Source organism: Aspergillus pseudodeflectus (genome assembly GCF_044049435.1).
Source record: "Aspergillus pseudodeflectus strain CBS 756.74 chromosome Unknown BJX68scaffold_37, whole genome shotgun sequence".
Classification (NCBI taxonomy): Eukaryota; Fungi; Ascomycota; class Eurotiomycetes; order Eurotiales; family Aspergillaceae; genus Aspergillus; species Aspergillus pseudodeflectus.
Window position 1 is genome coordinate 255902 of NW_027263813.1, and position 27352 is coordinate 283253.

Below are 27352 nucleotides of genomic sequence, written 5' to 3' on the forward strand. Positions count from 1 at the left end.
CCTGCCCGATGCTCTCTCCTGCGTCCGTCCTATTAGCTTAGCAGTTGACATAGTAAGATATTTACCCAAGAGCAAGATAGCCGGCCTTCTCATGCTCGTTCTTCCTCACGGTTAAGGCTGCCTCACCCGTCTGGATGAGTCGCGACGGCGTGATGCATGAAGGAGAAAGTCTAATTATTGGTCCACCAGTGGTAGGCATCAAACGCACATGTGGGGCCGGTATACATAGCCCTAGTGACTGACAATGGGCTCCACTCCTCCCAACGTGCTGGTTTCTGCAGCACTGGAGGAGGATATCATTTTCCCCCCACCATTCTTTGATGTTGGTTCCAGAGATTTGGTGCTTTGAGTGCAATACGGGTAGGTGGTGAGGTGGCGAGAGGGTGTGGTGGACTGGGCGGAAGAGTAACAAAGAAGAGGAGGGCGAAGTCGAGCTTCCAGTTGGTGCCCCGTGGGAGTTGATTTGGGACAAAGAAAGAGAGACACACTTGATTTAGATGCTCTCGGATAGATATATCCATATGATTCCACAGGTCTTGCTCATGCCGCGCTCTTTTTCAGATATTCTGCTTTATCCCCTTTGGCCTGCTTTCTCTCGTTTTGTTTGCCTGTATCATTTTCACCTTGAAGCGTCTAGCAATATGGTTGAGCTGGATTGGCTGGCAATTCGTCCTCGCCTTGTTCTTTATGCCATTTTGCTCTTTTCAGCTGTCCGTTTTTATGTTCAAAGGCGCCGTCAACGCAGGTAAGATATCCTTGCGGAGGCCTGCTCTCCCCTATCCCTTGCCCAATTTCCTTTATCCCTCACAGAAGTCTCACACGAGTGTTTAGGCCGACAGACTCTTTGGCAGCATGGCTGTCAACCCATCAACTCGAAGCTCCCATATGAGTGGCCTCTGGGGCTCGACATCCTCAAGAAACAGTACGACGCATTGATGCGCGGGAACCTCTTTGCCTACCAGAGAGTATTTCGAGCGCTTCCAAGTCGGACAGACCTTTGAGACTAGGCTCCTGGGCCGCGTTGGGTACTTTACCATGGACCCCAAGAACTTGGAGGCGATGCTCCAGACCCGGTTTGATGGTAAGCCTACACTTCTCTACACGGCACCGCAGGATGACCTTCTCACAATGAGATAGATTGGGAACTTGGCAGCAGTCGGGATGCAGTCCTACCCATGATTGGAAACGGTATATTCACGCAGGACGGCCATGCCTGGAAGCACTCTCGCGAGATCCTGCGTCGCCAGTTCGTGCGGATGCAATACCAGGACATGACAATCTTCGAGACTCCAGTTGAGACGATGCTGGGGCGTCTGCAGGACTGTACGGGCGTGGTTGATCTCCAACCTGTATTCTTCAGGTTCACCTTGGCCACAACTATCTCGCTCATCTTTGGGGAGCTGTCTGCAGACATAAAACAAAGCGACAACGACACCTTTGAAGAGGCATTCGATTACACCTCGTTGATATCAGCAATGCGCATGAGATTGGCTGAGTTTTGTTGGCTATATAACCCTTCCAAGTATAGAAGGAGCTGCAATGTGCTGAGGGAATACGCGTCCCGGTTTGTTCACCATGCGCTTGAGGGTGTGAAAGCGAACGGAGAGGAAATGGCTGAGAAGCGCCATCCGTTTACCGTTGACCTTCTTCGCGAGCTCAAGGACCCCAAGCTTGTGCGTGACCAGCTCATGAATGTCCTTATCGCGGGCAGAGACACGACAGCCTGTTTGATGTCGTGGGCATGGTAAGTAATAGAGCCCAACCGAATACTTCAACATGAGTTCTGAACCAAAACTCCAGTTACCACCTTGTCCGAAATCCTGCAGCCCTCGAGCGGCTTCGTGAAGAGATAGCATCCATCGCCCCCAAGGGAGAGCGTCTGACAAGGCCACATATTAGCAAAATGGCCTACCTCCAACGCGTCCTCAAAGAGAGTATGTATTTCCCTTTCTATCTCGTTCATTCTCAACAAAATATCTTTCTAACACCTCCAGCGAACCGCCTTTACACGCAAGTCCCTGTGAACGTCCGTGTGGCCCGCAAAACCACATACCTACCACGTGGTGGCGGTCCCGATGGCGAATCCCCGATACTGATTCCCAAGAATACGGGCGTCGGCTTCTCCGCGTACCACATGCACCGCAACAAGGAGATCTACGGCGACAACGCGAACGAATTCCGGCCTGAGAGGTGGGAAGGCTCGCAGTCGAAGAATTTGGGGTTTGCGTTTATGCCGTTCCATGATGGGCCGCGAGTGTGCCTTGGAAGTGAGTTCACCCTTCGCTTCCTTTTCTTCCTTCAATCGTTATCCGAACCCCCCGCACGTCCCGAGGTCATCGTGGCTAACGACTCAACAGAGGATTTCGCACTCATGGAGGCATCATATGGCCTCGTCCGTCTGCTCCAGGAATTTCCGAACCTGAGGATCGTGCCGGATGTTGCGCAAACGACTCCTGGGTTAGAGAAACAGAACCTAACAATCGTCCTGTCTAGTGCTGAGGGGTGCAAAGTTTTGTTGCGCTGAGTAGGTTGGATGCGGTCGATGTTGTGTTGGCCCAGTGTCGCTTGTGTCCTTGCTTTTCTGCCTTTTTGGTCTGGTTTTTTATTTCCATTTTTAATATGTCCTTTGGCTTGCGTGTCTTCTTGACAAGATTCTCCTTGAAACTAGATAGATTTGCCTGGCCCTCGGTGAAATTGATGCGGGTGACTGGTTCATTGTACCAAAAGAGATGCATAGATATATTTCGTTGATCAGGCTCACAGTTAGTCGAGGCCACCTTCTTTGTTTGGACGTCTTCAATGTCTTTACTTGCCACTGTAGAATGTCTAAACACAGTTCTTTGTACTTGGTCTAGGCTATCGGCTCCAAAGAAAGCTTGACAAACGCACTTGGTAGCATGTTGTAAAGTATTGAAAGGCTTCAGAAGACCCACTGGAGCAAAATATATGGGCGCGGAAACTGGGCCTGGTGTGAATGAAGCTTCTTGGAGGATACTGACGGAGAGAATTGTCCAGTTATGGTACGACTACTCCACAGATAACTTTGGACACTTAGATGGCCAGTTTAGCATATCTAAACACACAAAAAGGATGTATCCATGTATTTGACTTTCGCCCAAAATGTTTTTGGATCTGATACTGAGGCAAAGTAGAGATGGAAGACAAATTGACAAAGTTGCAGCTTGAAGGAGGCCCATTGAGATGCAGGTGGAGGACCCACTCAAGGGAAAGCTGCGGGCACGTGCCTGCCACATTCTTTTCCCTACAGTAATCCACCGCCCAGTAAAAGCACATCGTCAGCAATTCTCTATGTCTAATGAAGATTCCCAAATGCTCTCTGCAGAATAACTCAGTGCTCAAATCTCAATGCCGGGCAGAATCCCTCTCACGCCCCTCCCCGTCTAGACGATGGAGCTCCCAAACGGTCATTCGATACAAACCCCTGCAAGCCCTCGACGATGGCAGCATAAACACATTTCGTGAGGAGTACTTCAAACCAGAACGCCCTGTTATCCTCCCTCATCGATCGCTCCGTGATATCCCAGCGTACAGTCATTGGTTTTACCACTCCCCAACAGAGCCGAGCGCCTCCCGATTGAACGTCGAATATTTAGAGCAGCATGGCGCGAACGCCCTCGTTCCGCTCGAACTCACGCAGTCGCAGCCACAGAACTCTGAGATCGATGGACACGACGGCAACTCTCAGCTGAGCTTCCGCAAATTCCACGCTCCTCTCAGCCTCTTCCTACAATGGATCCGCGACGCGGAAACTCAATCCCAGCCATCATCGACTCGCCTCTACCTAGCCCAATGTCAGCTCCTTGACCTCCCCCAAACCTTGCGCAACGATATCCCGACGCCTAGACTCGTCGCCGAGTCCGGGAAGGGTGACATCTACGACACAAACATCTGGGTCGGATACCCGCCTACGTACACGCCTTTGCACCGTGACCCAAATCCGAATTTATTCGTGCAGCTAGCGGGGCGGAAGGTTGTGCGGTTGCTGGCGCCACAGGACGGGCAGGCTGTTTTTGCGCGTGTTAGGAGACAGTTGGGGAGGAGTGGAGGGAGGGATGCGACGGTGTTTCGAGGGGAGGAGATGATGCAGGGAAGGGAGAGGGACCTTCTTGAACGTGGTGTCTGGGGTGATGTTCATGTGGAGGGAGAAGAAGGAGAGACGTGTGAAGGGTTTGAAGCGGAGCTGGAGGTTGGAGATGGGCTTTTCATCCCGAAGGGGTGGTGGCATAGTATCAAGGGAGTGGGGACGAATGTTACGGCTTCGGTGAGTCTTCCGGCGGCTTGAGAGTCAAATTGCTAACACTTTTCAGGTCAATTGGTGGTTTCGCTAACTTTGAGGTGCTATCTACGACCTTGCGAAGGCTTTGGCCAAAGAAGGGAGTAAGACTGCCCGCGACGCAAAGGCCGAGTTCGCAGAATGTCCCTTGGCCAGAAACTTCTCCCAACAGGAACTCCAAACTCTAGCGGGACGGAGTAAGTCGCTCGATGGCAAGATTAGAGAGACCCGTGACTATGAACCGGGATCGACGACATGCTTGCGCTGCCTACCGACAGTACTACTCCACTGCCGCGGACAGCAACCCTGGTTTCAAGCAGAAAAGATTGTATAGCGCCGCTGAGTTTCGATGCTCCATCAGACTTAAACGATCATAGAAACTAGCATCTATTACCCCATTGGAGTTCCAGTGTGCCAGGGCTTGCAGAGAAAACACCATAGATACACTCTCCAGCGTCAAGCTACATCCAGACTGTATAAGTATATCAAAAAGAAAACCTCGAGAAATGGTCCGTGTCATCTGGCTGCTTTGTATACTCCTAAGAAATGTAGCCATTGGGGCCGATTCCGGCACACTTCTCGAACCGCTCGGCATGGACCTCGCCCGAAAATTCGAGAATGAATCTTCGCTTGTTCCTCGCCACCATTTAACTCAGCGCCCAACTCCACGTCACGACTCTGTTCAAGTTCCACCCATAACATGCGCATGGCCCGCCCAACAACCCTTTTGCACCTCCTCCTCGGCCTCCGACCAGTGATCTCAACTCCCGCATCCGCCATCGCATCATCCGGACAGCACTGGACAACTCCAAGCAAACCACTCTCCATCCTCGCGCAGTGCCACGCGACGAACCTCTACGCCTCGAACCGAGACGCACTCTTCAACCGAATAAACACCTACTCCACAATGTCCCAGTCACAACCACACCAAGATCAAGCCCAAGCGCAATCCCAATCCCAGACCCCCGCTGAACCTTCATCCACATCCACCACAACAACAACAACCATACAACCACCCACCCAAAACGACTCCTCAACCTCCTCATCCACCGAAACCGAAACTGCAACCAAACCCCTCCTCGCCCTCCCCCCATCCGAATCAACAGACCCCACCCACCAACTCGACGTCAACGGCGGCGGCGTGAAACTCGACCACCTCGGCCCGCTGGTCGTCAACGCGGACGGCACGCTCTCGCGGATCTCGAACTGGGCGCAGATGACGGAGATTGAGAGGCGGAATACGTTGAGGGTTCTTGGGAAGAGGAATAAGGAGCGCATGGATGCTTTGAAGGAGAACCAGGAGGAGGGAGGGAATGGGGAGGGGGGGAAGTAGATTTTTTTGAGAGGGTATCGATGGTATAGGGTATAAAAGAGATTGAATTGTTGGGGGGAGTGTTAGTGTATATTATATTGGGTTGCATTTGCATTGCGATTAGCAGGCATATTTGTTTATGTACGAGTTACAGCGTTTTGAGGTTTAATGAATGAATAACCAGGTGGTATGAAGTTGAGTCGTTTATCGTGATTACACTATATACGTACGGGTGTATATAAAGGGGGACCCTGGATTTCCTGGTGTTTACTGGAATATCCAGTCGCCGAAGCGGGAGAAGATATTGCTGCACATGGTTAGAAAAATGGTCGACGCCGATTCAATAGGAAGACATACCTTGCGGGTTCAGGAACATAGTTCTGCGTATACTCCTCAATCTCCTCAAGCCCCGTGACAAGATCAACCTCCTCAGGCTTCCGAACCTCCGTGCGATGAAGGAACTTCCATCCAAAGTACAGCACCGGAAAGACGCCGATCATCGTGTACGAAAACAGAAAAGTTGGTACGTCCCAGTTCCCGGGGAGGAAGACTTCGTAGCCGCCGACAAAGGTCATGACGGCTGTTGCTACCATGGCAGTGTACGCGACGTACGGCTGGCCGTAACTCTTGTACGGGAGAGATGAGCGGGAAATTCCCTGTGCCTGTCTGGCCTTGCGCCACCGGGTGTAGGTGAATGTGATGACGGTGAAATTTATCAGTTGGGAGGAGGTGACCTATTAGTGGATTAGATGCTGTTTGCGGTTTTAGCAATGAGGGACATACCAAGCTGATGAACCAATCCAGCACTACCGAGGCATTATTGGATACTTGTAGAAATGCGAGGAGGGCAATGAGAAGCACGGCTGCTACGCAGTAGATCGGGACACCGGCTTTCGTGCACTTGGTGAAGAACCGAGGGGCTTTGCCGTCGAGAGCAAGTCCGAACAAGGTTCTGCTGGCGCAGTAAACGTAACTGTTCCCGGCACTGAATGCCGCCAGAAGAATCATGGCATTGACGATGTGAGGAAGTATGGGAATCCCTAATCGGTCCATGGCAATCACGTATGGGGAAGCGGCGGCACCAGGAGCATTGGTTTTGAAGGCATCGGCCATCGTCTGGTCGTTTGAGGGAACAAGAATGCCGACGCAGAGTGTACCCAGAATAAAGAATGCTGTAAGACGATAAAACATGCCGTTAAATGCTCTTGGCAGGTTTCCGCGGGGGTCAACCGACTCTCCAGCGGCCATGGAGACGTAGTCGGGTCCCGCAATGGTGAAACTGGCCTGTATCAAGCATGCGAGGAAACCCAACCATCTTCCCAGGTCGCCCTTTTTGTTATATTCTGCAAATGCCCCAGGCTCTTGCCAGTATCGGAACCCAAAACGATCACCTTTTGGGTTGCCGCCTAGCATTGCAATGAACGTGAACAGAATAAGCCCCACACTAAGAAGCACCTTGCTCAGAGAGAGCCAAAACTCGGACTCGCCGTACCACTTGACGGCAAAGACGTTCAAAAGCCTAATACGGGTCAGAAGTGGACGAACACGGTCAACAGAGCGCAACATACACGAAGAGAACAAGCATAATAGTAATCATCGCTGCCAACGGAACTACATCGCTCCAATAGTGGATGATGAGGTTGCATGCAGTAATCTCAAAAGGCACCATAGCCGCTTCAAAGACGAAGAAATTGTAGCCGGCCGCAACCCCAAAGGCATCGTCAACATACCGGCCGGCGAAGCGGACAAAAGGCGAGGAAATTGGCAGGTATGTGACCATCTCAGCCAGACCTAGGAAGCAACGTTTAGTAAACTACATAGCACAGAAAATAAAAAGCCTTGTCCAAGCATGTCAACTTGTATGGTGCGATGGGGCAAGTTGTAACATGTAGTCTGGCGCATTGGAACAAAAGAATGTCTGCACAAGGCGCATTGGGAAAGTGGGTTGCTAGCGGCCATAGGCATTAGGGAGTCGCACAAACGGTTATACATAATATAACACAACACCTAAAAGTAAAGATGAGTGAGATACCAGACTCTCAGATGCAGAAACCGGTATTGAATAAAAAATGAAAGGGAAACGCTGCTGTCCAATTGGCGCAATGGGTATGTACTGATCAAGGTGCCCGTATGAGCGTAATGCTTAGAGAGGGTGCCAAAATTTCATCCATATTAATGCCTTTCGCAAGTATAACTCTGGGTAGCTGACCAAAAATCCGGGGAAGCCATAGTCGACTGCAGCACTTGGATTTGAACAAACAATAGGGGATGATAAGACGTACCATATGGTGAAAGCTAAGAAGAGGCTCGCAGGCCCTCCATTTGCCAGACCTCTACCGATCTGGACATAGAGGGCTGTACCAATCGTACCACCGATACCAATAAGCTGAACGTGTCGGGGCTTGAGCTTGCGATGTGTATGGTCATGGGTCGGCTTCGACCCCTCTTCAATCGACGACTCTTCGTTGTTATCGATAACGGTATGTTTTTCGCTGAATTCGCCCTGGTTCCCACTCCGTTTTGTCAATCCGCCTGTCGCTAAATCGAGATCATTGGAGAGAGACCCGGGAGGTGCGTCTCCGGAGCCCGCAATAGACCTTGCCATTGCTAAAGTCAGTAAACGAAGATGCGAACTTAGGCATAAACAAGGTAAAATATGAAGGTTTCAAGAAAAACGAGAACAAACAAGAAGAAAGGACGAGGGCGGGGCCAGAGAAAAAAAAAAAAGAGAGAAGCCAAGCACTTAAATAGGTAGAGGCTCAGCGAGAAGAGAAAACCTGCAGGCGAGGACTATCGCAGTGTCGCATTCGCCCCGGCTTCGAGGCTTACCGAAAAGAGAAAGGGATCAAACGCTCAACCGAAGCAATTGCTGCGATTCAAGCGTTGCCGAAATCCCCAGGTCGATCTGAGCAAATCAAATGAGCGGAAAGATCTCGCATCGGAGCGGCGTCCCCATTGTATTCTGCAATGTCTCCACCATTTACTGCTTTGGCGTGTCGGAGCAGAGGACACAATCGGGGCCACCGTTGTGAGCCGAGGCGCATTAATTTTATCGGAAGTTCGAAAACAAGAGGTGAAGAGGCAAAGCAATATGCAAAGCAGACGCTTGAGCAAGCCAAGATGGCCAGGAGCGAAGCCATTGAACCGAGCCACAGTGATCGCGAATCACGATGCGAATGCGGCAGCAGATGGTGAGAGAGATCGGCCCATGAGTTCTGATTGTGGGAGAGTTTTCCCTTAAGAGACGATCTCTCCCCCAACTTGGAATTTCTCAACCAGCGATAACCAGGACGAGTCAAGATAAACAAGCACACGCCGCAGAATGGAGAAAACTGAATGCAAGCCAGGCTGAGCTTATCTAGCAGTACGTTGTAAAAACCACCAAAAGTCATCCCAGGCCGAGCCCACCACTTTAACCATGCAGTAGCGCCACTGCCAGAAGTCTCATTATTCCTTAGCCTTGCTTATTACATCTACAGTTATGGCCGATCAAACCCCCCGACGCTGGGGATCTGATACCCACGGCGTAGCCGATTGGTTTCGACTTGAACGGCCATCTCCACAGCTGTTGCGAGAAGGTTGTCAGTCCTGTCTTGTCTCTCCAGAGTCCAGACTAAAGCATACCGATTCAACTACTACCAGCACCCTGAATCCGAGCACCCCGACGGTGATCGAGCCAACTCGGGGCAAAGAAACATGCGTTGTCTTCGTAGTGGAGGTAATGCGACAGCTCCATCTCGGCTGCAGGAGTCGATTCGACAGGCCTCTCGAGTTGATGGGTTATGTTATCCGGTGCAATGATGCGCTCGAAGATGGGACTCCCGTTGGCTCTGTCCGGAGGATGAAGAGGCCGGTGTTGAGCATCTGACTGCCTTTCTGGACTGGAAGCCATGTTTCTTGTGAGAGGCAAGAGTGTCTACTTTCATCGGGCTGGTGGGAATTGAGACAAATAGATATCATTGCCAGATGCCGTGTATAACCGTGTTGATGGGCAGACAACAAGAGTCAATCACAAGCCGACTTGGCTCCTGACGTCAGTCTCGTGATTCTTCTTTCGGCCTCCAGGACGCTATACAACAATCTCACTGCATTTTGAGTAGAAAGGATGAGTGTTACTGAATACGTGTTTCCTCATCCTGCTCACCCGTCGAGCCCTAAGCTGGCAGGCAGTGGAGGGCTGAGCTTCATGGACTCTTCGAGACCTCGGCATGCTCCCCCTCACCAGCCATCACGCAATGCTTGGACAATCCGGAGAACACCCCCATAGACCTATAGCAGTGATCTAAATGCCTTTTCGGAACAATCCCTGCTCTCATTGAACCAGGACACTACAAGCAGAGAACCCACAACAAGGGAACTCCCGGTTGTCTTTTTGCTTCGGCCCCCGAAGCCGAAACGGGCTGAAGTCGTGAACTTCCCCCGCCTGCCCCGCGCCTGCAATTTTCCCAGGAACTCATACAAATTCCGCTCACCTCCCACATCCAGCCTTAACACTCTTTCTTAACCACCCAAATCCGCCGAGAACCTGCAATTTGCCGCGATGACTGGAACAGAATCTGGTCGCTTTGCGCCCAAGGTGCCCGTGCAGCTTGATCCTCCCAAGGACGACCCTATCACCGTCGAGGAACTTGCAAAGTGCGATGGTAAGTTCCCCGCAGTGTCACCACCGCACAGATCCGAGAGGCAGCGATGCTATTTATCTGCTCTTGAAGGGTTTCAACTGAGCTAAACTCTATTCTATTATCAGGTACCGACTCCTCCCGTCCTACCTATGTGGCGATCAAGGGAATCGTCTTTGATGTGACCCGTAATTCTGCGTATGGCCCTGAAGGGCAGTACCGGGGTTAGTACCATTCCTTATCCAGTGCAAAATAGATGGCTCTCACCTGCTTGAAGCAATGCTGACCTCCGGATTCGATAGTCTTTGCCGGCAAAGATGCCTCTCGCGCCCTCGCCTGCTCATCCCTCAAGCCCGAAGAATGCAGACCCGAATGGTACGACCTCGATGACAAGGACAAGAAAGTGCTGGATGAGTGGTTTACCTTCTTCAGCAAGAGATACAATATTGTCGGAAAGGTTAAGGATGCCAAGAACTACTGAGCGCTCTCTTCGTCCCGTCTTATACCCGTGCCTTGCGCTGCGCTGTCTTTGCTTCAGCCCTCATTTCCTTCTTCTCGTGCGTTGCGGCGATTGTTTCTTCTACGGAGGTCAACGTCTATCTAATTTGTGTCGAACGTTACCGGTGAATGCAACATGGTAATCGCAGATAGATGGATTCCCTGTACAAGACAAGCGTGGATTAGATGATCTATGTAATGTAGGTAATGTAACTTTTCCTGCCGAACGCCATGAAGTGAAGAACAATGGACTAGGCCTTTCCTTTGCGGTCTTTACGTTGCATCCTCTTCTTCGCGATAATGCGGTTTCGTTTGGCCAGCTTGTTCTGCTCATCGGCGTCTTCGTTGCCGGCATCGGAACGCTTTCTCTTCAAGTTCTTTCCTTGTGGCGTCGCATCATCCTCCCTTGGTCCTCTGTTGTTCCTCTGGTTCCCGTTCTGCCTTGTATCTCTATCCCCTCTCGAGTCCCTGCCTCCTCTCGAGTCCGTGCCTCCTCTCGAGTCCCTGCCTCCTCTCGAGTCTCTGCCTTCCCTCGAGTCTCTACCCCCTCTCGAGTCTCTGGAACCCCTTGCGTCTCTGCCGCCCCTTGAGGCTCTACCTCCCCTGGAATCTCTGCCTCCTCTCGAGTCCCTGTTCCGTGGCTTATCATCACCATCAGCCTCCTGGTCCCGTTTCTTGAAATTCCGCACCCTCTCTTGCAGCTCGCTACGTCGCTTAACGACCTGAGCATTCTCAATCGCAAACTCAACAATCAGCCGTTTCTTCCTGTCCTTCAGATCCTCGGAGACATTCTTGGGAGGCTCGACGGCATGCCCATTGAGCCATCGGAGACCCATAAGCGCATGTCGATGGGTATAGTATTCAATGAATCCATAACCCCTGCTTCGCCCCGCGCCGCTGCCCTCGGTAACCTTACTTCCATCGCGGCCTTCAAAAACAATCTTGGCTTGTCGGACGAGACCAACACCCTTGTTCTTTCGAAGCCTCTCGGCTTCCTTCATCTCTTCCGAGGCGCGGCCCAACTCCTCCTTGGAAAGCGGCTGGCGCTTGCGCTCCTTGACGTCCTTGGCAAAGCCAACGACAGCCTCTCGGGCGAGCTGTTTGAGGTCTTTTGAGGTGACGTGACGGGGGACATTCCGGATGGAGAGTCGTGTTAAGCTGAGGTGGAGAGAGGGGTTCTTCCTAATGAAATTTTGTCGTTGCCTGAAGCTGTCTTCGCGCATCTTGATCTCGGAGGGCGAGAGTTTCTGGTAGAGAGGCGAGTTCGATGGGATGGTACCTTCGTTCACAAGGTATAGACGTCTCTTGTCAGTGTCGCGGACAAGGCGTTTCGAGACGCCCTCCTCCTCAAGTTCTGCCGCGCGAGACTTGCTCACAGCCCGGCTGACCTGGAGCACACGGCCATCGAGGGTATATTGGCCAGTGGGGTCCGCGTTCTCGTTCTGCAGCACGGACTGCTTGATAATGGCACCCTTCTTCGGCTTCTCTTTGTCGGCAGCGAGGGTGTCTTGTTGCTTCGGGGCGCCTTGCACACAGGCGTGAGCATTCTCGGGCTTCCAGAAGCAGACGAAGCCGGTACCACGAGGGCGTTCAGTTTCTGGGTCGACGACAATTCGTGCGTAGCGGAGGGTTCCAAACTGGGCGAAGTGTTCGTAGAGGGATTCGTCCGTACATGTGAATGGTAGGTTGCGGATGAATATCGTCGAGGCGTTGCGTTCGTCCTCTTTGTCTCCCTCGTCTTCCTCTCCATCTAGATCCTCCTCCTCATCATCATCATCCTCCTCCTCCTCCTCGTCATCGTCATCCTCCTCATCTTTCATGCTGGTGTCGTCGTCGAGCTCATTGTCAAGCAAGCCGACACCCCCTTCATCCATATCGACATCGCTGGACTCTTCCTTGACGTGTGGCTCTTCAGACTTTTCCTCCTCCTTCTGCTGGGTTTCCCAAGTTTCCTTGTCAACTGCCCAATCAACAGCCAGTGTTCTCCCATCAACCTCTTTCCCGTTGACAGCCTCTAGGGCCTTCTCGGCGTTCTTCTTCCCTCTCAAGACAACGAAACCGAACCCAGCCAGTTGCGTTCCCTTTTTTGGCAGAGTAACATATTTGACCTTTCCGAAACTCCTAAAGTGCACCGCCAAATCATCAGGTTCCTTGATGCTCCACGGCAGGTTTCGAACAATCAGCTTGGGCGGCTGTGCATCGCCTTTCTGCTGTTCTTCCCTTTGCTTCTTGCGCTCAATAGCAGCAGCGGATGGAACACTCTTCCCACCAGCCTCATCAACCACACGCTGACGAGGCTGCGCATATTCAACCTTGATCTTCTTCCCCTCATACGTCGACCCATTGAATTCCTCCAAGGCGGCCTGAGCATCCTCGACATCGGCAAAGGTCACGAATCCATAACCCTTTGACTGCTTCGTTATCGGATCGAGAACAACAACAGCATGTTTGATCACGTAGGATTGCGAAAAATGCTCTGCGAGGCCCTCGGTCGTCGCAGAGGCAGGAAGCGATCGGACGAAGAGTTCGCGTCTAGGTTGCGAGGCGGCGTCTTCTGAAGTTTTCACCTTCGCCGGCGACTCCACGGCGGCGCCGGGGGCTTCGGTAGGTATTTCCGGGCTGCTCATTTCGCCCTTGTCCATGCTTGTGTTGCGAATCGGACTTTTCTGTACTTTTTTGTTTCTTGAGCAAAAATCGGCGGCAGAAAAATCCCGTTTGATTATTTTCGGAGGTACGTGGGCTAGGCGGTGAAGACGAGGAGTGATCCGATTAGATAAAGCTCCGCGTCATCTTGAACTGCGCAGACCAGCCATCTGATAACAATGGCAGAGGAATTTGACGCGGATGATGCTGATTTCGAGTCGGTGCTTCGTGCAGAAGCAGCTACTTCTACTCCAAGCCCTGCGATTCCCACACCACAAAATGTTCCTGAGCGACCACAACCGCCCAAAGTCGAGCAACCTAAGCCGCAGGCCCTCTCAAGCAAATCCGGTCCTTCATCCATCCTAGTTTCGACACGACAAAAAGGAAATCCAATACTGAATCATATCAAGCTCTTACCATGGGAGTACGCCGATATACCCGCTGACTATGTCATCGGGGCTACCACATGTGCCCTGTTCCTATCGCTAAAATACCACCGCCTCCACCCTGAGTATGTTTATTCGAGGATCCGCCCGCTTGCTGGAAAGTATCTACTACGCATACTCTTGATCATAGTCGACATTCCTAATCATGAAGAGAGTCTTAAGGAGTTGTCTAAAACATCGATCATCAACAACCTCACCCTAATCCTATGCTGGTCCGCCCCCGAAGCCGCGCATTACCTAGAGCTCTTCAAGTCATGCGAACATTCTCAGCCGACCGCTATTCGCACACAGCAAGCACAATCATACAAAGACTCGCTTGTAGAGTTTGTTACGGTTCCCCGGAGCATTAACAAATCCGACGCAGCGAGTCTCATATCTACGTTCGGCAGCCTACAAAACGCAGTCAACGCCCAGCCCGAGCAGATCAGTGCTGTTCCTGGGTGGGGTGAGAAGAAGGTTAAACAATGGTGTAATGCCGTGCGGGAAGATTTCCGCGTTGAGAAGGCGAAGAAGAGGACAGCTCCGAAACGGACCGTGCCGGTCCGGCATAGTCTGGACTCGAATGAGGAGGAAAGCCTCTTTGTTGGGGCACATGAACCGGTGGCACCGCGATCTAAGGATGGGCAAGATGAAGAAATGAATGAAGGGATTTCCGCTGCGCTGGCAAAGCTTCGCGAGAACGGCGGATGAGAGGAGGCCGTCTTTGACAGATACGATCTGACATTGTCGAAAGCATTGACGACTTGACCATTGACTATGGCTTTTCAGCCAAGACCTACCCGCAGTCACGGGCGGCCACGTTGACTAGAAATACCGCCAGCTACGACTTCGATACTATGGGGTACATATCTGGAGTCCAGATTCACTGTGGGCCAGCCGATGGAAAATGGCATACACCGTCCTGTGTACTTCTAGTACGAGCATCGCACGGTCTATATTGTCTGCTCACAATGATCGTATGTCGGCTTGTTTACTATAGAGACAAAACTAGGAGGCTTGATCATCGAGCAGAGCAAGGGACCACAGTGGTGTAGTTGACTCAAGGGGCAGGCGGAGAGAGCCAAGGTTTCCCCATGGGACGATCTTTGCAGAGTGGAGCATGACCGGGGTTATGGGCGTTTATGTACATATCATGATGCACTCCGCATAAAAAGCTAAACGAATCAGTTCCGGCGGCGGTAGCCAACTCTGGGACGACCTGCTTGCTCCCTATCTTCTGGGTTGCTTCGATGTTAGCAACAGCCAGCTGAGTCAGATTCTCAAATGTCTCACTTCCATCCCCGCCAAGAAATGAGGGGTAGACCGAAAGAGAAGTCGCCTAGAGAGCGACAATTGGACTCTGGACTCTGGAGACCTCAACTGACCTTTTTCGCCTGTCGACGTGCCATCCGTCGGAACCCCATTCTGAGAAAATCGTACGACGGGTTGCCAGTGAAGCTGAGCTTAGCGTGTCCTGGCACCACGTCCCCACACACTACTCGAGAGCGTATCACCGCTACTCGTACTGCTGGAAGCTCTTGGTGTGTCTGGTCATGACACGATGGGTGAGAGTCGGGATAAGGAGTCCGAACTAGCCAGACGGGCCGGCGATTCCGCTATCCGGCCTTCTACGAGCACTCACCGTTCTGAATTAGGTCCTTCAGGGGCGCGCGAGCCCTCAGCTGCCCGACAACGTCACAACGCGTCCGAGCCATCCACGACAAATCAACAATCGCAATCGAAGAGCTTTGAGTTTGTCCTCGTTACAGATACCGAATCCCGTCGTCAAGTTCGTCGCCATGCTATGCGCCAGTATATGCACCAGCGGCGCCTGGACAGCATTGCGAGGCTTGGTGTCCCCCGTGTTCCTGCACCTGGTTGGACTTCTCGGCCTGCTTCGGATGGTTCGTCCCTGCAGGCACCCGGCGCCCAAGCGAATAATGCGTTGAACCATACGCCCGCCCAACGGAAACAGAAATCTCCACCAACCGACGAGGAAGTGCCCCCGAAAAATAAAGGGAAGTGTTCCTCAAACCGGGCATCAGCAGAGCCCCAGCAGGTGAAACGCGAAGGATTCAGTCTCGCGCTTGTCCGCAAGCCGCAATACTCGAATCCCACAGCGACGCCTGAAAAGGGTGCCATGCGAGACCCATTCGGTACCTATCCGATGGCGATAACGGACGTAGATTATGAATTGATTCAACACTGTGAGCTAACAACAGTCCTTTTTTTGACGAAACTCACCAGTTTTAGTCGTCGTGACTTATCCGTCTATGATGTACAAGTTCATAGAGTCGCCAGCGAATAGTCTGAATCCTATGAAGGAGATATTCCGGCGAATGGCCCTACATGATGTTGTTCCATTCCAGGCCATGCTGGCTATTGCTTCGAAGCATCTCGCAGGCGTAGCGGGGAAGACGGACTCTGTTCAAAGTCTCACTCATAAAATGCGAGCACTGCGATTAATGAACGAACGCCTCAAAGTAGATTCAGAAGGGCGAAATGATGGCACTCTCTATGCTATAGCCACTATGGCCGTTATCGAGGTAGGTTGCTTGTTCTGGTGTCTTGCATAAGCTGACGCGCGAAGAAATGGTCGAAAGATGCATCTATCGAGCAGATGCATTTTAGGGGACTCGCTGCAATGGTCAGGAACAGAGGGGGTATACAGGGCATCCATCGTTCGAGTCCATTCCTAAAGAAAGTGTTGTTCTGGTTAGTCCTTGGTCGACTTTTTTAGCTGATTATATAGACTTACTAAACACGCCGGCTAGGGTTGATTTTAGCTGTGCCCCAAAGGCTATTGTTGGGACTGCTCTTCCTTGGACGAGCGTTTTTCCTGATGTACCACCAACTGGCTTCGACTTTATCAACCCTGATTTGCACCTTGCCATCCCTCATGATTTGACAGCGTCTGAAAACTCCGAGGTTTACTGTGACCAGTTCCGCGCCTGTGAAGACTTCCTTCGCTTTTTCCGTCATCTGCACGCACTAGAACGTGCTGCATTAGACTCTCCCTCCACGTTAGCATCCACGAAAACTCAACGCCACAAAAGTTTCATTCCAGGAACAAAGCTGCACTCCATCATTGCTTACCTTCCCGATTACGACCACGGCATCCGCGATATTCGCTTCATTGACGAATACACCTGCATAACCTGCCTCCTCTTCCTCGCCATCGCCCTTCATCACAGCTACTCTACCACTTCACCCTTTGGCCCGTACTTGGAGTGGCTTGAAACTGAAGTGGACTCGATAAACCCATATGGGAATCCCAGCATCACGTCGATTCTGTGGCTCTTCCTTCAGCATGGCGGATTTATTGCGGGGGAACAACCACCATGCGACATGGGTGCCCGCTGCTGGGTCGTCTCGCGTATGGTCCGAATAGCGAAGCGCCTCGAGTGGGCACGCCACGGCAAGATCTGGGATTCCCTCCGCCAGGTGCTTACTGATTTCATAATTACTCAGCAAGAGTGTGCTCTTGGCGAGGAAACCGTTGATGCAGAGGCGCTTGCTGCAAGGGCACGGAGGAGAGATGCCCACGGGGCGAGCGAGTATTTCTGGGATGAGGATGAGTTGCGGAGAGAGATATTGGAGGCCAAGAATCCGGTTCAGGCGGAATTAGGACGGGTTTCAGATGCTTCGGTCGAAGATTCAAATACACCGATTTTGACGTAGTCTCCATTATGTTTCATAATGGTTTTCTGTCTCGCTAGTCGTGTCAATGTGAGGGTGGGATAACAGGGTAGTTGTGAGAGAACAAAAGTAATTTGCCTCAGGAATGTGGTGTCGAGTGGAGATCTGGGGACGGAACCCCGCCCGCCCGTGAAAGTCGAAGAAAGGAATCTCTCCGCACGATATTGCCTTTCCTCACGCCACTATCGGATCAAAGAGTCCGAGTTTCACGCCCGGCATGGCTTCTGCTTCCCCTCCGATTGATGCGACCTTGTCTCAGCCGACGCCAGAGGAGCAAATTGACCCTCAGGCCGGCGACAGTGCGAAGAGAAAGGCGGAACAGCCCAACGGAACCCAGACACGCTCGAAACGGAATCGCTACATCTCCATTGCCTGGTATGGCCGCACTTTTTTCAGACGCCATTTCTGTTTTCGCATAGACTGACTCGGTTGCCTGTAGTAACGAGTGTAAGCGTCGAAAGATCAAGTGCAATGGCCAGGTGCCTTGCCAACGATGTGGACATCTTAAACTTGAATGTCGGTTGCCGAATGCTTGCTTTTTCCTCAACACTAACACGTCGGCTCAGGTCGCTATGCTCCTAACTGTTGCAATAACAACTTCAAGGACTCCGAGTAAGCTTTATATACCGTTCCGCGCTGTTGCCGCTAACACATTATTCCGCGTTTCTAGAGAGTTCCGGTCTATGAAAGATCAGATTGCCGCTTTGCAGGACCAAGTCGGCAGTCTATTTACCAGTCTCAATGAACTCCGCACGCAGAAACCCGCCTTTGAAACTCCCACCTTTGACGGCTTCTCCCGCGATGGGTCACAGGTCTTTACGCCTATGCAACCGCCACCCGGGAAGCCTCGCATAAGACACCCCCGCTTCCATGGCCCTACTAGTTCGGCGTTTGGCTTCGACGTTGCCCGATCGAGTCTTCAGCATATGGGCATTGCGCCTACTGAAGAAGGCATACCGGATGATCTCACCACGGCCCATGCTACGCCGGCAGCTTCCCCTCCTCACACGTCCGCAGTCACCCAGCCTATGCATTCCACTAAAGACCCAATATGGGCTATCAAGAGAGACGAGGCTCTACGATTATGTCGTGTATATGAAGAGGAGATAGGGATTATGTATCCGCTTGTTGAGATCGACCAGGTTACAAGTCAAGTTACACTACTTTATACCTTTATGGAGGCCGCAATGCGGACGGGGCTCATGCATGTGGGGCTACCCGGTGCGGATAACCTCAAGGATGATAGCACGATTCTTATCAAGTTGATCATTGCTACCACTCTTATTGTTGAAGGTGGTGGACAAAGCGAGCTGGGGCGCCGCCTATATCTCAGTGTGAAGCCCGCCATCGAGTCTAAGATTTGGGACACGCTAGACGTCAAAACCATCCAGCTGCTTGGCTTAATGGTCAGTTATCCTTGCCCATTGGTATAAACTTGCGCTGACTGAGTAGGCCACATATCATTTCCATACAGACGAAGACGCCTTAGCCTACCGTATCATCGGCGTGGCTGCTCGCATGTGTCTTGAGATGGGTCTGCATCGGCGAGACGCACTTGCCAAATCGTTTCCTGACGAGGCGCAGTGGCCTGAGGTCGTCAAGATATTCTGGTCGATATATTCCTTGGACAGGCGGTGGAGTTTTGGTACAGGCCTACCGTTTGTCATACAAGATGAAGACATCGATCCCAACTTACCAGAACCGGTAAGACACCTGAGCTCTCTGATCTTACACGTCAGCCTACTGATAGTTTTCAGGATCCATCACTGCCGTATCTTAAGTGCATGATCAGCTATAACCGAATTAGCTCCAAGGTTTGGTATTCCGGCCTGGGCTCAGACGGAACAACAGATATACGCCGAGACGAGATCGGTTATTTGGACTATCAGGTCCTGCAGTGGTACAAGCAAGTTCCAGATACGCTCAAGTTCTATCCTTCCGAATCTCCAAGGCAAAACGAGACGGCCAGTCGAGGCCTCCGGCGACTACGAGTGCTATTGTACTTGCGTATGAACCAGCTACGCATTCTCATCTACCGACCTGTCCTTCACTCCGCAACCAGCATTGCCGAGGACAAGGGTCACGCTCAGACCGTGGTGGACGTTGCCAAAGATACCGTTCGAGTACTCACTCGCCTTAACCAAACCTCTGACATCTATCGCACGCAGCAAATCACGTTCAACTATTTCCTTGTCGCCGCCCTAGCAGTTCTCTTCTTAGCAGTGTGCCATGCGCCGAATGAATTCAATCGACAAGTGCGAGATGAGTTCTACCTGGCACTTGATCTAGTGAATGGTTTCAGCACAAAGTCATATGTCTCGAAACGGTTATGGAAGACGATCAAAGGTCTCCGGAGGATTGGTGAAAGACTCGGCGTCTTGACTCGCCCATTCGGGACCGATGCTAATGATCCGCACTCGACAGCAGCCGTTGCAATGGCGGGACTTGCAGGACATCCCATGGAAGACCTATATGGGCCTTTGAATGGGGTTGGTGAATTGGGCAACAGCCCTCTGAACGGATTGCAGATGAGTCACGAACTCACGAATCTGTTTGAAGCTGTCGGAGGCTTCAGCAACTTCATGGCGTCGACGACAGGTGATGGGATCAATGGTTTTGTCGGACATGAAGGGGATATTCAAAATACTGGTGAAGGGCTTTCTGGCGTGTTAGGGGATGAGGGGGAATTCGCCCGGGTGATAAGGGATCTTTTTTGATTACCTACTGTATTATCCCACCGTGATGTGTATAGTCTTAACCAGATACCCTATCCTGAACCTTTCGCATCATTCACCTAAGTTTCCGCATCTTTTTTACTCGATGGTCAGGCATGTTTTGTGCCTGAGGCAAGAAATGTTCACGTGACTATCCAGCCTCTTGCTTCTTTCGCTCGTTTGAGACCTCCATGTCAGCTCCTCGACCGACCGTCAGACATTCAATCGAAAATATGATCTGAGTGGCAGTACCGTGCTCTGAATTCGCTTTCCCTGATAATCTCGGGCCCAGAGCGAGCGCTATCAATCTCGCCCACCGCCCCACGAGGCTAATTCGGAGGTCCGTCAACCTCCGTCGATCGATCGCCTCACCAACCTGCTGCGAAAAATTCACCCCTCAACGCAGGTCTCTTGTGTTACTCCGTTGGATATCCCGGATTGAACGTGCTTGGCCTTCTTACATTGAAGGTCCCCGCTCTGCGACTGTGAATATCCCCTCGAAGACCTCTTGTGGGATATCGGAAGGCCATCGCGTCAACCTTCCCTCATCGCACAACAACCGCAGCGGTCCCGCACATTGACATGACCCCTCAGCTTATCTGACGGCCACTGTCACTCTTCTGATTATACCAAGACCAGTCCGCACACGCTATACCCGCTATTTCCCGCCCGTCTTTCGCTGCTGTCCATATCGTTATTGTCTCTGCTTGCCTCCAAGTAGAGTGAGAACACTGGAGTTTTTCAAAATCGCGGCTACAGGCTGTTGGTCACCCACGAGTCGTTCCCATCCCATTTGGTCTAATAACATCCCAGCACCGTGTCGAGACAGATAGGCTCGGCGTTGGCCGACGGCCTCGATAGGCTGGATCTGAGTCAACTGTCTGAATCAACGCCGTCCTCAACCGCCGATTCGTTCGATATGTCGTCGTCCGAGGGCGCTCCGGAGTCCTGGATCTCCTCGTTCTGCTCCCTCATGGGGCACGAATTCTTCGCCGAAGTTTCGGAGGATTTTATCGAGGATGACTTCAACCTGACCGGCCTGCAGTCACAGGTGCCTATGTACAAGGAGGCCCTGGAGATGATTCTGGATGTGGAACCGGAAGAGGATGAGGATGAGGAAGAAGAGGAGGAGGAGGAGGAGGAAGACGAGGACGAAATCCTCGGTGACGAGAAGCCGCCCGGTTACCGGAGAGAGCGGAGGCATGCAAGGGTAGCCAGCGATTTGAGCGTCATTGAGAGCTCGGCGGAGCTGCTTTACGGGTTGATCCACCAACGGTATATCACTTCACGGCCGGGCATCCAACAGATGTTGGAGAAGTACGAGATGCAACACTTCGGGGTCTGCCCACGAGTTTACTGCAACGGTTGCAAAGTGCTCCCCGTGGGACGCTCCGATACACCGGGTCAGGAAACGGTGAAGCTCTTCTGCCCCAGCTGCCAGGACCTATATACGCCGCCGAACAGCCGGTTTCACTCGGTAGATGGCGCCTTCTTTGGCACAACGTTCGGCTGCTTGTTTTTCATGACCTTCCCTGACCTCGACGTCGGACCCCGGTTCGATGCATCTCTAAATGCGCTATCCCCAACGCGGTCAGCCTCGATCCCATCGACCGTCACAACCACCACTACGACATCAGCTGGTACGAACAACCAGCCTACATCCGATACCCCTCGGACCCTCTGGCCCACCGAATTGAACGGCGTACGGACGGCCAACTTCGCCCCTGGCTTGGGAGAGGGCAGGATGTACGAGTCGCGGATTTACGGATTCCGCGTGTCAGAGCGCTCGAGGTCTGGTCCGCGCATGAAGTGGCTGCGGATGAAGCCCACGGACATAACCCAGCTCGACGAGATGGCCTACTTCAAATCCCTGCAAAACTACGACAACGACGGAGATGCAGAAATGGGCGGCGACAGTGCACAGAACGCGATAGCAAAACGGAAAAAGGCACCGATGCGACGGCGGCGGTACCCCGCAGAACCTATGAACATAAACGGGGTGGCTGGTTAAACTCTTTTTTCTTCAATTCATCTTCTCTTTTCTTCGCGTATTTACCTACTACAGTCAATTCCATTTCAGCATCCCATCCAGACAGACAGACTCATATACTTCGCCTACCTCACTCATACATACGATGAACTCATTACTACTTCAACCTCGAACCTCTCTTTTCATGCTCCTTCCCTCTTTGGCGTTTCTGTTCGTCCTGTAACCTGCATTTAGGCGTCAACTTTTGTTCCTTGATACTTGCCTATGTGGCTCATGTCTTCTATGTCTCGTGTCGAGTTCAGCAGCCAATTGTTGGTCTGCAGGACAAGATGCAGGTTCAACACATGCAGAGTAATCATGCACGTAGTCGAGTTATGATATGATATTTTGGTCATGTACTCTTCCACTTTTTTATGCTTACCCTAGTTCTTGTTCTCGACTATACCATCCCAGTCAACACTCATTCTGCTACAGCGGGCAAGGGCAGTGATCGTCTACAAACGACCGTTTCCAGAATATCTTTAATGTTTTTGACGACGTTAGGAATGCCTCTGGGACAGTGGACGGAAAGGCAGCCTGGAGGCATGTTATACCTACTATGCTGGGCAGGATCTTTTAAAAAAGCTGACTGTGTAAGGGTTTCGCACCCTGCTCGTTCTTTCATCTGGTATAGTCATCATTCGTCTTCATTCTCTGGATTTTAGGAGAGCTACTCAACTCACTCAGAGCCGCGAACTGGTAGGCGAACATGGCCTTTCTGGAACAGAGTTGGAGAAGTGCCAGTACTTCTGTTTCAACGCCCTTTATACCTAGAGCGAGCGTCTCACATGTAATCTCAGGTATTCCTGCTTAACATTAGGGCTTTTACTATTGGATGGTGCTTTCCTTGAGATTGCATTCTGCGGATGTTCTTGTTGATACAACACTCAACTTTCCGATTGCCGAGTAGGTAGGTAGGGTTCAAAGCCGCTGAACCAACTATACACCAATACTGTAACCTCTTTTTCAAAGCGCAGACACACAAAAGAAGATATCTCTGAATTAACCTTCTAAACCATAAAGAACCCGGTATAAAAACCCCGCATATATAACGATATTTAGCCAGGCCGCCGCCACAGCCAAACAAGTCAAGTCGCAAATCCATCCGACCAAGCAGATAGGGGGAAAATACAGAAATAAAAGAAGCAAGAATACAAAAACAGGACGGGAGCGTGGTATCAAACGTAGGCGATATCATTGAGACTGAGAAAAAGTAAAAGAGCATCATCAACAGCAGAAACAACAACAGCTAGATACGGATATGCTTCATGTATTCATATTTTCGGTTCATCAGATGTGTGGATGGTTAGTATGCCGTATGCGGGTATATCGGTGGGTGAATTTTCACAGCACACCACAGCTTGATGGTGGTGATGGGAATTTTGAAAATGAGAGATGGAGATAGAGCCGGCTGCTGCTGCTGGTATCTATTGTGGTTTTTTTAGGTAGGCTTGTCGCACCCAATGCGGCCGAGCAGTGCCTTCCGATCGCTACGGCCGCGGGGCCGGACGTGGCCATTTGACCGGCGCCATTCGGGCGTAGAGACTTCGGCGGGAATGGCGTTGCCCGTGGGGATTTCCTTGGGCGAGCCGACCACTTCTTCCTCGTCTTCGTCTTCGTCGTCGCTGCGGGTGTCCTCGGCGTTACCGGTGCGGAGAACGCCGACGGCGACGCGGACGACCATGCTGAACCAGATCAGGGAAAGGGCCTGCAGAGAGAGGAGGCTCGACAGGAAGAGCCATTTGATCGTGCGGTTCATGCAGATCGGGCCGTCGATGTCGAGGAATGGGTAGAAGAGGTGAGTGATTTGGTCGGGGTACCCGTTTGTCGAGATCATCTCCGCCGTAGTTCCGGAGTAGCAGCCATATGACATTGCGGCGGGGACGTCCTTGAAGATGGACCAGCAGAGCAATGGGTAGAAGATGTGGCGCGAAATCAACCAGGTGACCATGAAGACGCCAAAGGCGATGTTGCAGCTCAACTCGAAGCGCAGGTACTTGAGGATTTTGGCAAACTGCGGGGATCAGCTGCCGTTCAGGTAAGTAGAGGGTAGAAGCGTACCGGCAAGAGAAGGTCCACGGCGTCCATCAGACTCAGCACCACATTAGAGACGTTGTAGAACCCGTAGATGTATGCCGATGTGAGCAAACTGCTGGTGATTAAATGGTGCGTCAACATTTGATAGTGATCCTTTCTCCGCTCCTCCACGTGGATGACGAAAATCTGCTGCAGCCAAAAGGCAAGCTGTGCCAGGAGATACCACTTCAGCGAGCCGGAGACGCCCCGCGAAGGCCACTCCGCCCAGATTGCCCTGAAGTCGCCCCAGTAATACGACTGTGACCAGATGTACTACTCGCAGTTAGCTGTGCCCTCCCCATAACACAGGTGGGGAACAAACCATTCCAGTGGTCCAGAAGACTGCATAGTACAAGAACATCCAGCCCTGCTCCGCAAATCGAATCGACTCTTTTCGCTTCAACCCTAGCCGCAGTGCCATCGGCCGAAGAACCCACTCAATTGATATAGCGCGGACGGCGGTGAACGCAAGTACGGAGCTGAGGACAAAGTAGACATCATCGCGACCTTGGATATACAGCCCTTGCGACGGCTGGTAGTACGACAACTGAAAGAACGGAGTGGTATATGGAGAGAGCGAAGGGTACAAATGGTGGACGGCCAATATCATGGACAGAGTTGTCAGAGAAATACCTATAGAAGGAAAGTTTCCCCTGGTTAGCGAACCACGGTTCCAACCGACCAAACAAACAAGAAAGCTTGTTGCAAAAGTTCAAGCTAGTACGAGATCTTGCATACCGATCTGGTTGGAGACAACCCATTCTCGGAACGTGGTATCTTTGGCCGGGCGATGCGAATGCGAGTGCGAGTGCGAGGTCGTCGTGCAGGCATTGAGCTCCGTGAGCGACTGCGGCTGAGAAGTCGAGTCTATAGCCATAACGAGAAAGGCTACGCTCGGCGATTGGCGTGCTGAAACAAGGGATCTGTGGCCTCCGCAAAGGGATATGGACAACGGTGCGGGATCAACGAGAGAATTCAGAGCAATTAGATGACGGGCTAGCGTCGTCTAGTCAAGAGCAGTCAATAAAAACGAGCGAACACGTGGTTCCCGACCACGATGCAGAAAACTGGAGAGACTGCCTTTGGTGGTGGTGTTGACGGTGGAGGAGGTGGTGGTAGGTGGTGTTCCGCGGCACGCAGTGTTGTGGTTGGGGAAGAGACACGCCGTCAAACCAGCGACTCGCTGTTTCACCTCTGTCAGAGACGAAGATCAAGGGCGCTGGAGCTGGGGCCGCGGAAAGAGGAGGAGGAAGAAATTGCCCAGGGGCACAGGCACACCGCTATGGAGGAGAAGAGGGGAAATCAACAACGACGAATCCAAGGAAAAGCAAAAGAAATTAAGTTGAGGATCGAGAATAATGAGGGACAGCTCCAAGGTTAGTCTGCAGCAGTAGTGCTGCCGCCCGGGCCATTCCTCTGGCTGGCCTCTATGGGGCCTACATACGTACCACGACCACTGGGACGGCACACCGCCCAGGCCCCAGTGAGTCGCCCCCAATGACATCCGTCTTCCGCTCCACAAGCCCTCGCTAGAGGCTGTCCATCTCCCACCCTGCACTGCCTACGTCGCGATCTACGGTCATTTGACTTCGGGTTGGTCCCGCCGACAATGTCTCTGTATGTCTTATTCAAAAGCATTTATACAGGCTTTATCTCTTTATGAACCGCCCTGCACCCGGCCATTGTCCAACCCCGCCGTGGCCGCATTCACATACTCCGCCGCACTGACGCCGAGCTTCGCGAGGTCGATTCCTCCCCCGCCCGCCATCGCCTTGGACATGGCCCTGACAACCTCCTCCTCTTCCCACACCCCCTCCGGCGCCTTCGACGCCCCTACCCCATCCAGCGCAACCACCGTTCGCCAATACGCATCGTCCCGATCCTTCAAGACCCGATCCCTCACCACCGCATTCCTCGTCACACTCGCAGCATGCAACTTTGAGCTCGCCCCGGTAAGCGCCGCAAGCGAAGCCGACACCACCCTCTCCGCCTCCTCCGCCTGCGACGGCGGCGTAAAAAACCATCGATTCGTAGCAGAAACGTAAATGAAGAACGCGAGCACCACATCAAAGCACAGCAACACCAGCGGCCGCACAACAGCCATAGTCGCAAAGACCGCCCGCGGCACATCAACACCGTCCCGTACGGCCTCAGACCCGCCCTTGACAGGGTCATACATAAACACAATGTAGAGATCCACCGCCGCAAGCAGAAGCCCCGCAATTGTAAACTTCGTCCTCCAGCGCGCTGCCTCACGGCCCGCGAAACTCGCCGATGTCGCGACGCCTACGACGGCCATGTGTAGTAGATGCGGAACGAGCGAGTTCACCGGGTAGTAGAAGAGCGCATACGTATTCGGGTTATCCAGCTTGCAGAACTGGCACTGAGTCAGTGCTTTCGCGCCAAAGCGGAGGTAGATCCGGCGCGCATCCTTGGAAATCAGCTTCGTGCGGAGCAACTCGTCCGCCTCCGTTAGCGGTCTCTGTCTGGCGAGTCGAGTGAATATCGTCTCGAGTGAGGTAGTGATCCGCGACCGTGTCAGGGTGAAGATACTTGGGCCCGGCGAGAACGGGTTTGAGGGGAAACTGAGGAAGAGGAAGAGGAGGATCGAGAAGAAGAGGACGTTCAGTGCGCGCGTAGCGCCCGGTGGTAAGGGGCGCGGAGCTGGCCGCTGCATGATCGCGACACGCACATAACGGATGAAGTTTATTATTCGAGGGAGAAGGATTGGGGCGATTATGAGGCTGAGGGATTGGATGCTGCATTTGAGACACGGATTCTTAGGTTAGCTGGTTCGTTCAAGAGTAGTTTCGGCGAGTCCGGACTCCAAGTGAAATGGACTAGGTAGATAAACGTACGTCCCCCATGGAATATTGAACTCCGTCATATCTGCAGTTTGTCGTGCTGCTCGAGTTGGCCCAGGCAGCGAGGTGGTCCTTTTGGGAGCAGCAGCTAGCTGGCATGAACCAGATGGGACTAATTGTTTGATGTATGGCGCCAAGACTCGGGCGGTTACCGGCGTTTCTCGGGTCGGTATTCGGCA

General features: G+C 52.2%; 14 protein-coding genes across 14 annotated transcripts; 8 read left to right on the forward strand and 6 right to left on the reverse strand.

The window, feature by feature from the left end:
- Window positions 1-641: 641 nt before the first annotated feature.
- BJX68DRAFT_277375 (cytochrome P450) lies at window positions 642-3167 on the forward strand (the record flags this gene model as incomplete). Its single annotated transcript, XM_071048313.1, has 7 exons — window positions 642-741; window positions 811-965; window positions 1003-1081; window positions 1138-1744; window positions 1801-1934; window positions 1995-2267; window positions 2358-3167. 7 exons carry the CDS (start codon window positions 642-644, stop codon window positions 2522-2524), a joined length of 1515 nt encoding a protein of 504 aa, XP_070896629.1. The 3' UTR covers window positions 2525-3167.
- Window positions 3168-3272: 105 nt separating this feature from the next.
- Window positions 3273-4908, forward strand: BJX68DRAFT_135587 (putative JmjC domain protein). The gene is made up of 2 exons (XM_071036374.1): window positions 3273-4282; window positions 4329-4908. The coding sequence occupies exons 1-2, from the start codon at window positions 3317-3319 to the stop codon at window positions 4347-4349; spliced, it is 987 nt and encodes a 328-aa protein (XP_070896630.1). The 5' UTR covers window positions 3273-3316; the 3' UTR covers window positions 4350-4908.
- Window positions 4909-4929: 21 nt separating this feature from the next.
- Window positions 4930-5792, forward strand: BJX68DRAFT_242262 (uncharacterized protein). Its single transcript, XM_071040955.1, has one exon. The coding sequence runs from the start codon at window positions 4995-4997 to the stop codon at window positions 5625-5627; it is 633 nt and encodes a 210-aa protein (XP_070896631.1). The 5' UTR covers window positions 4930-4994; the 3' UTR covers window positions 5628-5792.
- Window positions 5793-8348, reverse strand: BJX68DRAFT_242263 (putative general amino acid permease (Agp2)). The gene is made up of 6 exons (XM_071040956.1): window positions 7889-8348; window positions 7585-7613; window positions 7175-7397; window positions 6390-7125; window positions 5964-6340; window positions 5793-5913 (listed from the first exon to the last, which is right to left on the reverse strand). The coding sequence occupies exons 1-6, from the start codon at window positions 8209-8211 to the stop codon at window positions 5874-5876; spliced, it is 1728 nt and encodes a 575-aa protein (XP_070896632.1). The 5' UTR covers window positions 8212-8348; the 3' UTR covers window positions 5793-5873.
- On the reverse strand, window positions 8349-9709 carry BJX68DRAFT_242266 (uncharacterized protein). Its single transcript, XM_071040957.1, has 2 exons — window positions 9231-9709; window positions 8349-9171 (listed from the first exon to the last, which is right to left on the reverse strand). Exon 2 carries the CDS (start codon window positions 8996-8998, stop codon window positions 8483-8485), a length of 516 nt encoding a protein of 171 aa, XP_070896633.1. The 5' UTR covers window positions 8999-9171; window positions 9231-9709; the 3' UTR covers window positions 8349-8482.
- A 437-nt stretch (window positions 9710-10146) lies between these two features.
- BJX68DRAFT_269238 (putative progesterone binding protein) lies at window positions 10147-10706 on the forward strand (the record flags this gene model as incomplete). Its single annotated transcript, XM_071046278.1, has 3 exons — window positions 10147-10249; window positions 10354-10449; window positions 10528-10706. 3 exons carry the CDS (start codon window positions 10147-10149, stop codon window positions 10704-10706), a joined length of 378 nt encoding a protein of 125 aa, XP_070896634.1.
- A 268-nt stretch (window positions 10707-10974) lies between these two features.
- Window positions 10975-13350, reverse strand: BJX68DRAFT_256864 (mRNA-binding ribosome biosynthesis protein NOP4; the record flags this gene model as incomplete). Its single annotated transcript, XM_071043243.1, has 2 exons — window positions 10975-11105; window positions 11289-13350. The coding sequence occupies 2 exons, from the start codon at window positions 13348-13350 to the stop codon at window positions 10975-10977; spliced, it is 2193 nt and encodes a 730-aa protein (XP_070896635.1).
- A 179-nt stretch (window positions 13351-13529) lies between these two features.
- BJX68DRAFT_135789 (DNA repair protein RAD10) lies at window positions 13530-14899 on the forward strand. Its single transcript, XM_071036376.1, has one exon. The coding sequence runs from the start codon at window positions 13546-13548 to the stop codon at window positions 14500-14502; it is 957 nt and encodes a 318-aa protein (XP_070896636.1). The 5' UTR covers window positions 13530-13545; the 3' UTR covers window positions 14503-14899.
- Window positions 14900-14927: 28 nt separating this feature from the next.
- Window positions 14928-17573, forward strand: BJX68DRAFT_135753 (uncharacterized protein). Its single transcript, XM_071036375.1, has 4 exons — window positions 14928-15998; window positions 16045-16337; window positions 16382-16506; window positions 16566-17573. The coding sequence occupies exons 1-4, from the start codon at window positions 15353-15355 to the stop codon at window positions 17470-17472; spliced, it is 1971 nt and encodes a 656-aa protein (XP_070896637.1). The 5' UTR covers window positions 14928-15352; the 3' UTR covers window positions 17473-17573.
- Window positions 17574-17582: 9 nt separating this feature from the next.
- BJX68DRAFT_242275 (transcription factor domain-containing protein) lies at window positions 17583-20288 on the forward strand. The gene is made up of 6 exons (XM_071040958.1): window positions 17583-17865; window positions 17930-18006; window positions 18057-18102; window positions 18161-18896; window positions 18943-19194; window positions 19248-20288. The coding sequence occupies exons 1-6, from the start codon at window positions 17708-17710 to the stop codon at window positions 20205-20207; spliced, it is 2229 nt and encodes a 742-aa protein (XP_070896638.1). The 5' UTR covers window positions 17583-17707; the 3' UTR covers window positions 20208-20288.
- An 835-nt stretch (window positions 20289-21123) lies between these two features.
- BJX68DRAFT_269243 (casein kinase II subunit beta) lies at window positions 21124-22215 on the forward strand (the record flags this gene model as incomplete). Its single annotated transcript, XM_071046279.1, has 1 exon — window positions 21124-22215. The coding sequence occupies one exon, from the start codon at window positions 21124-21126 to the stop codon at window positions 22213-22215; it is 1092 nt and encodes a 363-aa protein (XP_070896639.1).
- Window positions 22216-22964: 749 nt separating this feature from the next.
- On the reverse strand, window positions 22965-23568 carry BJX68DRAFT_135826 (uncharacterized protein). The gene has a single exon (XM_071036377.1). The coding sequence runs from the start codon at window positions 23459-23461 to the stop codon at window positions 23030-23032; it is 432 nt and encodes a 143-aa protein (XP_070896640.1). The 5' UTR covers window positions 23462-23568; the 3' UTR covers window positions 22965-23029.
- Window positions 23067-25647, reverse strand: BJX68DRAFT_242279 (putative longevity-assurance protein (LAC1)). The gene is made up of 4 exons (XM_071040959.1): window positions 25048-25647; window positions 24632-24942; window positions 24295-24582; window positions 23067-24247 (listed from the first exon to the last, which is right to left on the reverse strand). Exons 1-4 carry the CDS (start codon window positions 25184-25186, stop codon window positions 23675-23677), a joined length of 1311 nt encoding a protein of 436 aa, XP_070896641.1. The 5' UTR covers window positions 25187-25647; the 3' UTR covers window positions 23067-23674.
- Window positions 25648-25903: 256 nt separating this feature from the next.
- Window positions 25904-27309, reverse strand: BJX68DRAFT_242283 (uncharacterized protein). The gene is made up of 2 exons (XM_071040960.1): window positions 27168-27309; window positions 25904-27068 (listed from the first exon to the last, which is right to left on the reverse strand). The coding sequence occupies exons 1-2, from the start codon at window positions 27194-27196 to the stop codon at window positions 25967-25969; spliced, it is 1131 nt and encodes a 376-aa protein (XP_070896642.1). The 5' UTR covers window positions 27197-27309; the 3' UTR covers window positions 25904-25966.
- Window positions 27310-27352: the final 43 nt, after the last annotated feature.

Excerpts from the sequence above, each read along its gene's own strand:
- BJX68DRAFT_135587 (XM_071036374.1), top strand. The coding sequence starts at position 3,317 with ATGAAGATTCCCAAATGCTCTCTGCAGAATAACTCAGTGCTCAAATCT. Across the intron at positions 4,283-4,328 it reads GGACGAATGTTACGGCTTCG|GTCAATTGGTGGTTTCGCTA; the intron begins GTGAGTCTTCCG and ends AACACTTTTCAG.
- BJX68DRAFT_242263 (XM_071040956.1), bottom strand. The coding sequence starts at position 8,211 with ATGGCAAGGTCTATTGCGGGCTCCGGAGACGCACCTCCCGGGTCTCTC. Across the intron at positions 7,614-7,888 it reads TTCTTAGCTTTCACCATATG|GTGTTGTGTTATATTATGTA; the intron begins GTACGTCTTATC and ends CTTTACTTTTAG. Across the intron at positions 7,398-7,584 it reads TATATTATGTATAACCGTTT|GTCTGGCTGAGATGGTCACA; the intron begins GTGCGACTCCCT and ends GTTGCTTCCTAG.
- BJX68DRAFT_135753 (XM_071036375.1), top strand. The coding sequence starts at position 15,353 with ATGGGTGAGAGTCGGGATAAGGAGTCCGAACTAGCCAGACGGGCCGGC. Across the intron at positions 15,999-16,044 it reads TTATGAATTGATTCAACACT|TCGTCGTGACTTATCCGTCT; the intron begins GTGAGCTAACAA and ends CACCAGTTTTAG. Across the intron at positions 16,338-16,381 it reads CCACTATGGCCGTTATCGAG|AAATGGTCGAAAGATGCATC; the intron begins GTAGGTTGCTTG and ends TGACGCGCGAAG.
- BJX68DRAFT_242283 (XM_071040960.1), bottom strand. The coding sequence starts at position 27,196 with ATGACGGAGTTCAATATTCCATGGGGGAC. Across the intron at positions 27,069-27,167 it reads TTCAATATTCCATGGGGGAC|CATCCAATCCCTCAGCCTCA; the intron begins GTACGTTTATCT and ends TCTCAAATGCAG.
- BJX68DRAFT_242266 (XM_071040957.1), bottom strand. The coding sequence starts at position 8,998 with ATGACTTTTGGTGGTTTTTACAACGTACTGCTAGATAAGCTCAGCCTG.
- BJX68DRAFT_242262 (XM_071040955.1), top strand. The coding sequence starts at position 4,995 with ATGCGCATGGCCCGCCCAACAACCCTTTTGCACCTCCTCCTCGGCCTC.
- BJX68DRAFT_242275 (XM_071040958.1), top strand. The coding sequence starts at position 17,708 with ATGGCTTCTGCTTCCCCTCCGATTGATGCGACCTTGTCTCAGCCGACG. Across the intron at positions 18,897-18,942 it reads TCCAGCTGCTTGGCTTAATG|GCCACATATCATTTCCATAC; the intron begins GTCAGTTATCCT and ends CTGACTGAGTAG. Across the intron at positions 19,195-19,247 it reads ATCCCAACTTACCAGAACCG|GATCCATCACTGCCGTATCT; the intron begins GTAAGACACCTG and ends GATAGTTTTCAG.
- BJX68DRAFT_135826 (XM_071036377.1), bottom strand. The coding sequence starts at position 23,461 with ATGATGCTCTTTTACTTTTTCTCAGTCTCAATGATATCGCCTACGTTT.
- BJX68DRAFT_242279 (XM_071040959.1), bottom strand. The coding sequence starts at position 25,186 with ATGGCTATAGACTCGACTTCTCAGCCGCAGTCGCTCACGGAGCTCAAT. Across the intron at positions 24,943-25,047 it reads GGTTGTCTCCAACCAGATCG|GTATTTCTCTGACAACTCTG; the intron begins GTATGCAAGATC and ends TTCCTTCTATAG. Across the intron at positions 24,248-24,294 it reads CCGTGGACCTTCTCTTGCCG|TTTGCCAAAATCCTCAAGTA; the intron begins GTACGCTTCTAC and ends TGATCCCCGCAG.
- BJX68DRAFT_135789 (XM_071036376.1), top strand. The coding sequence starts at position 13,546 with ATGGCAGAGGAATTTGACGCGGATGATGCTGATTTCGAGTCGGTGCTT.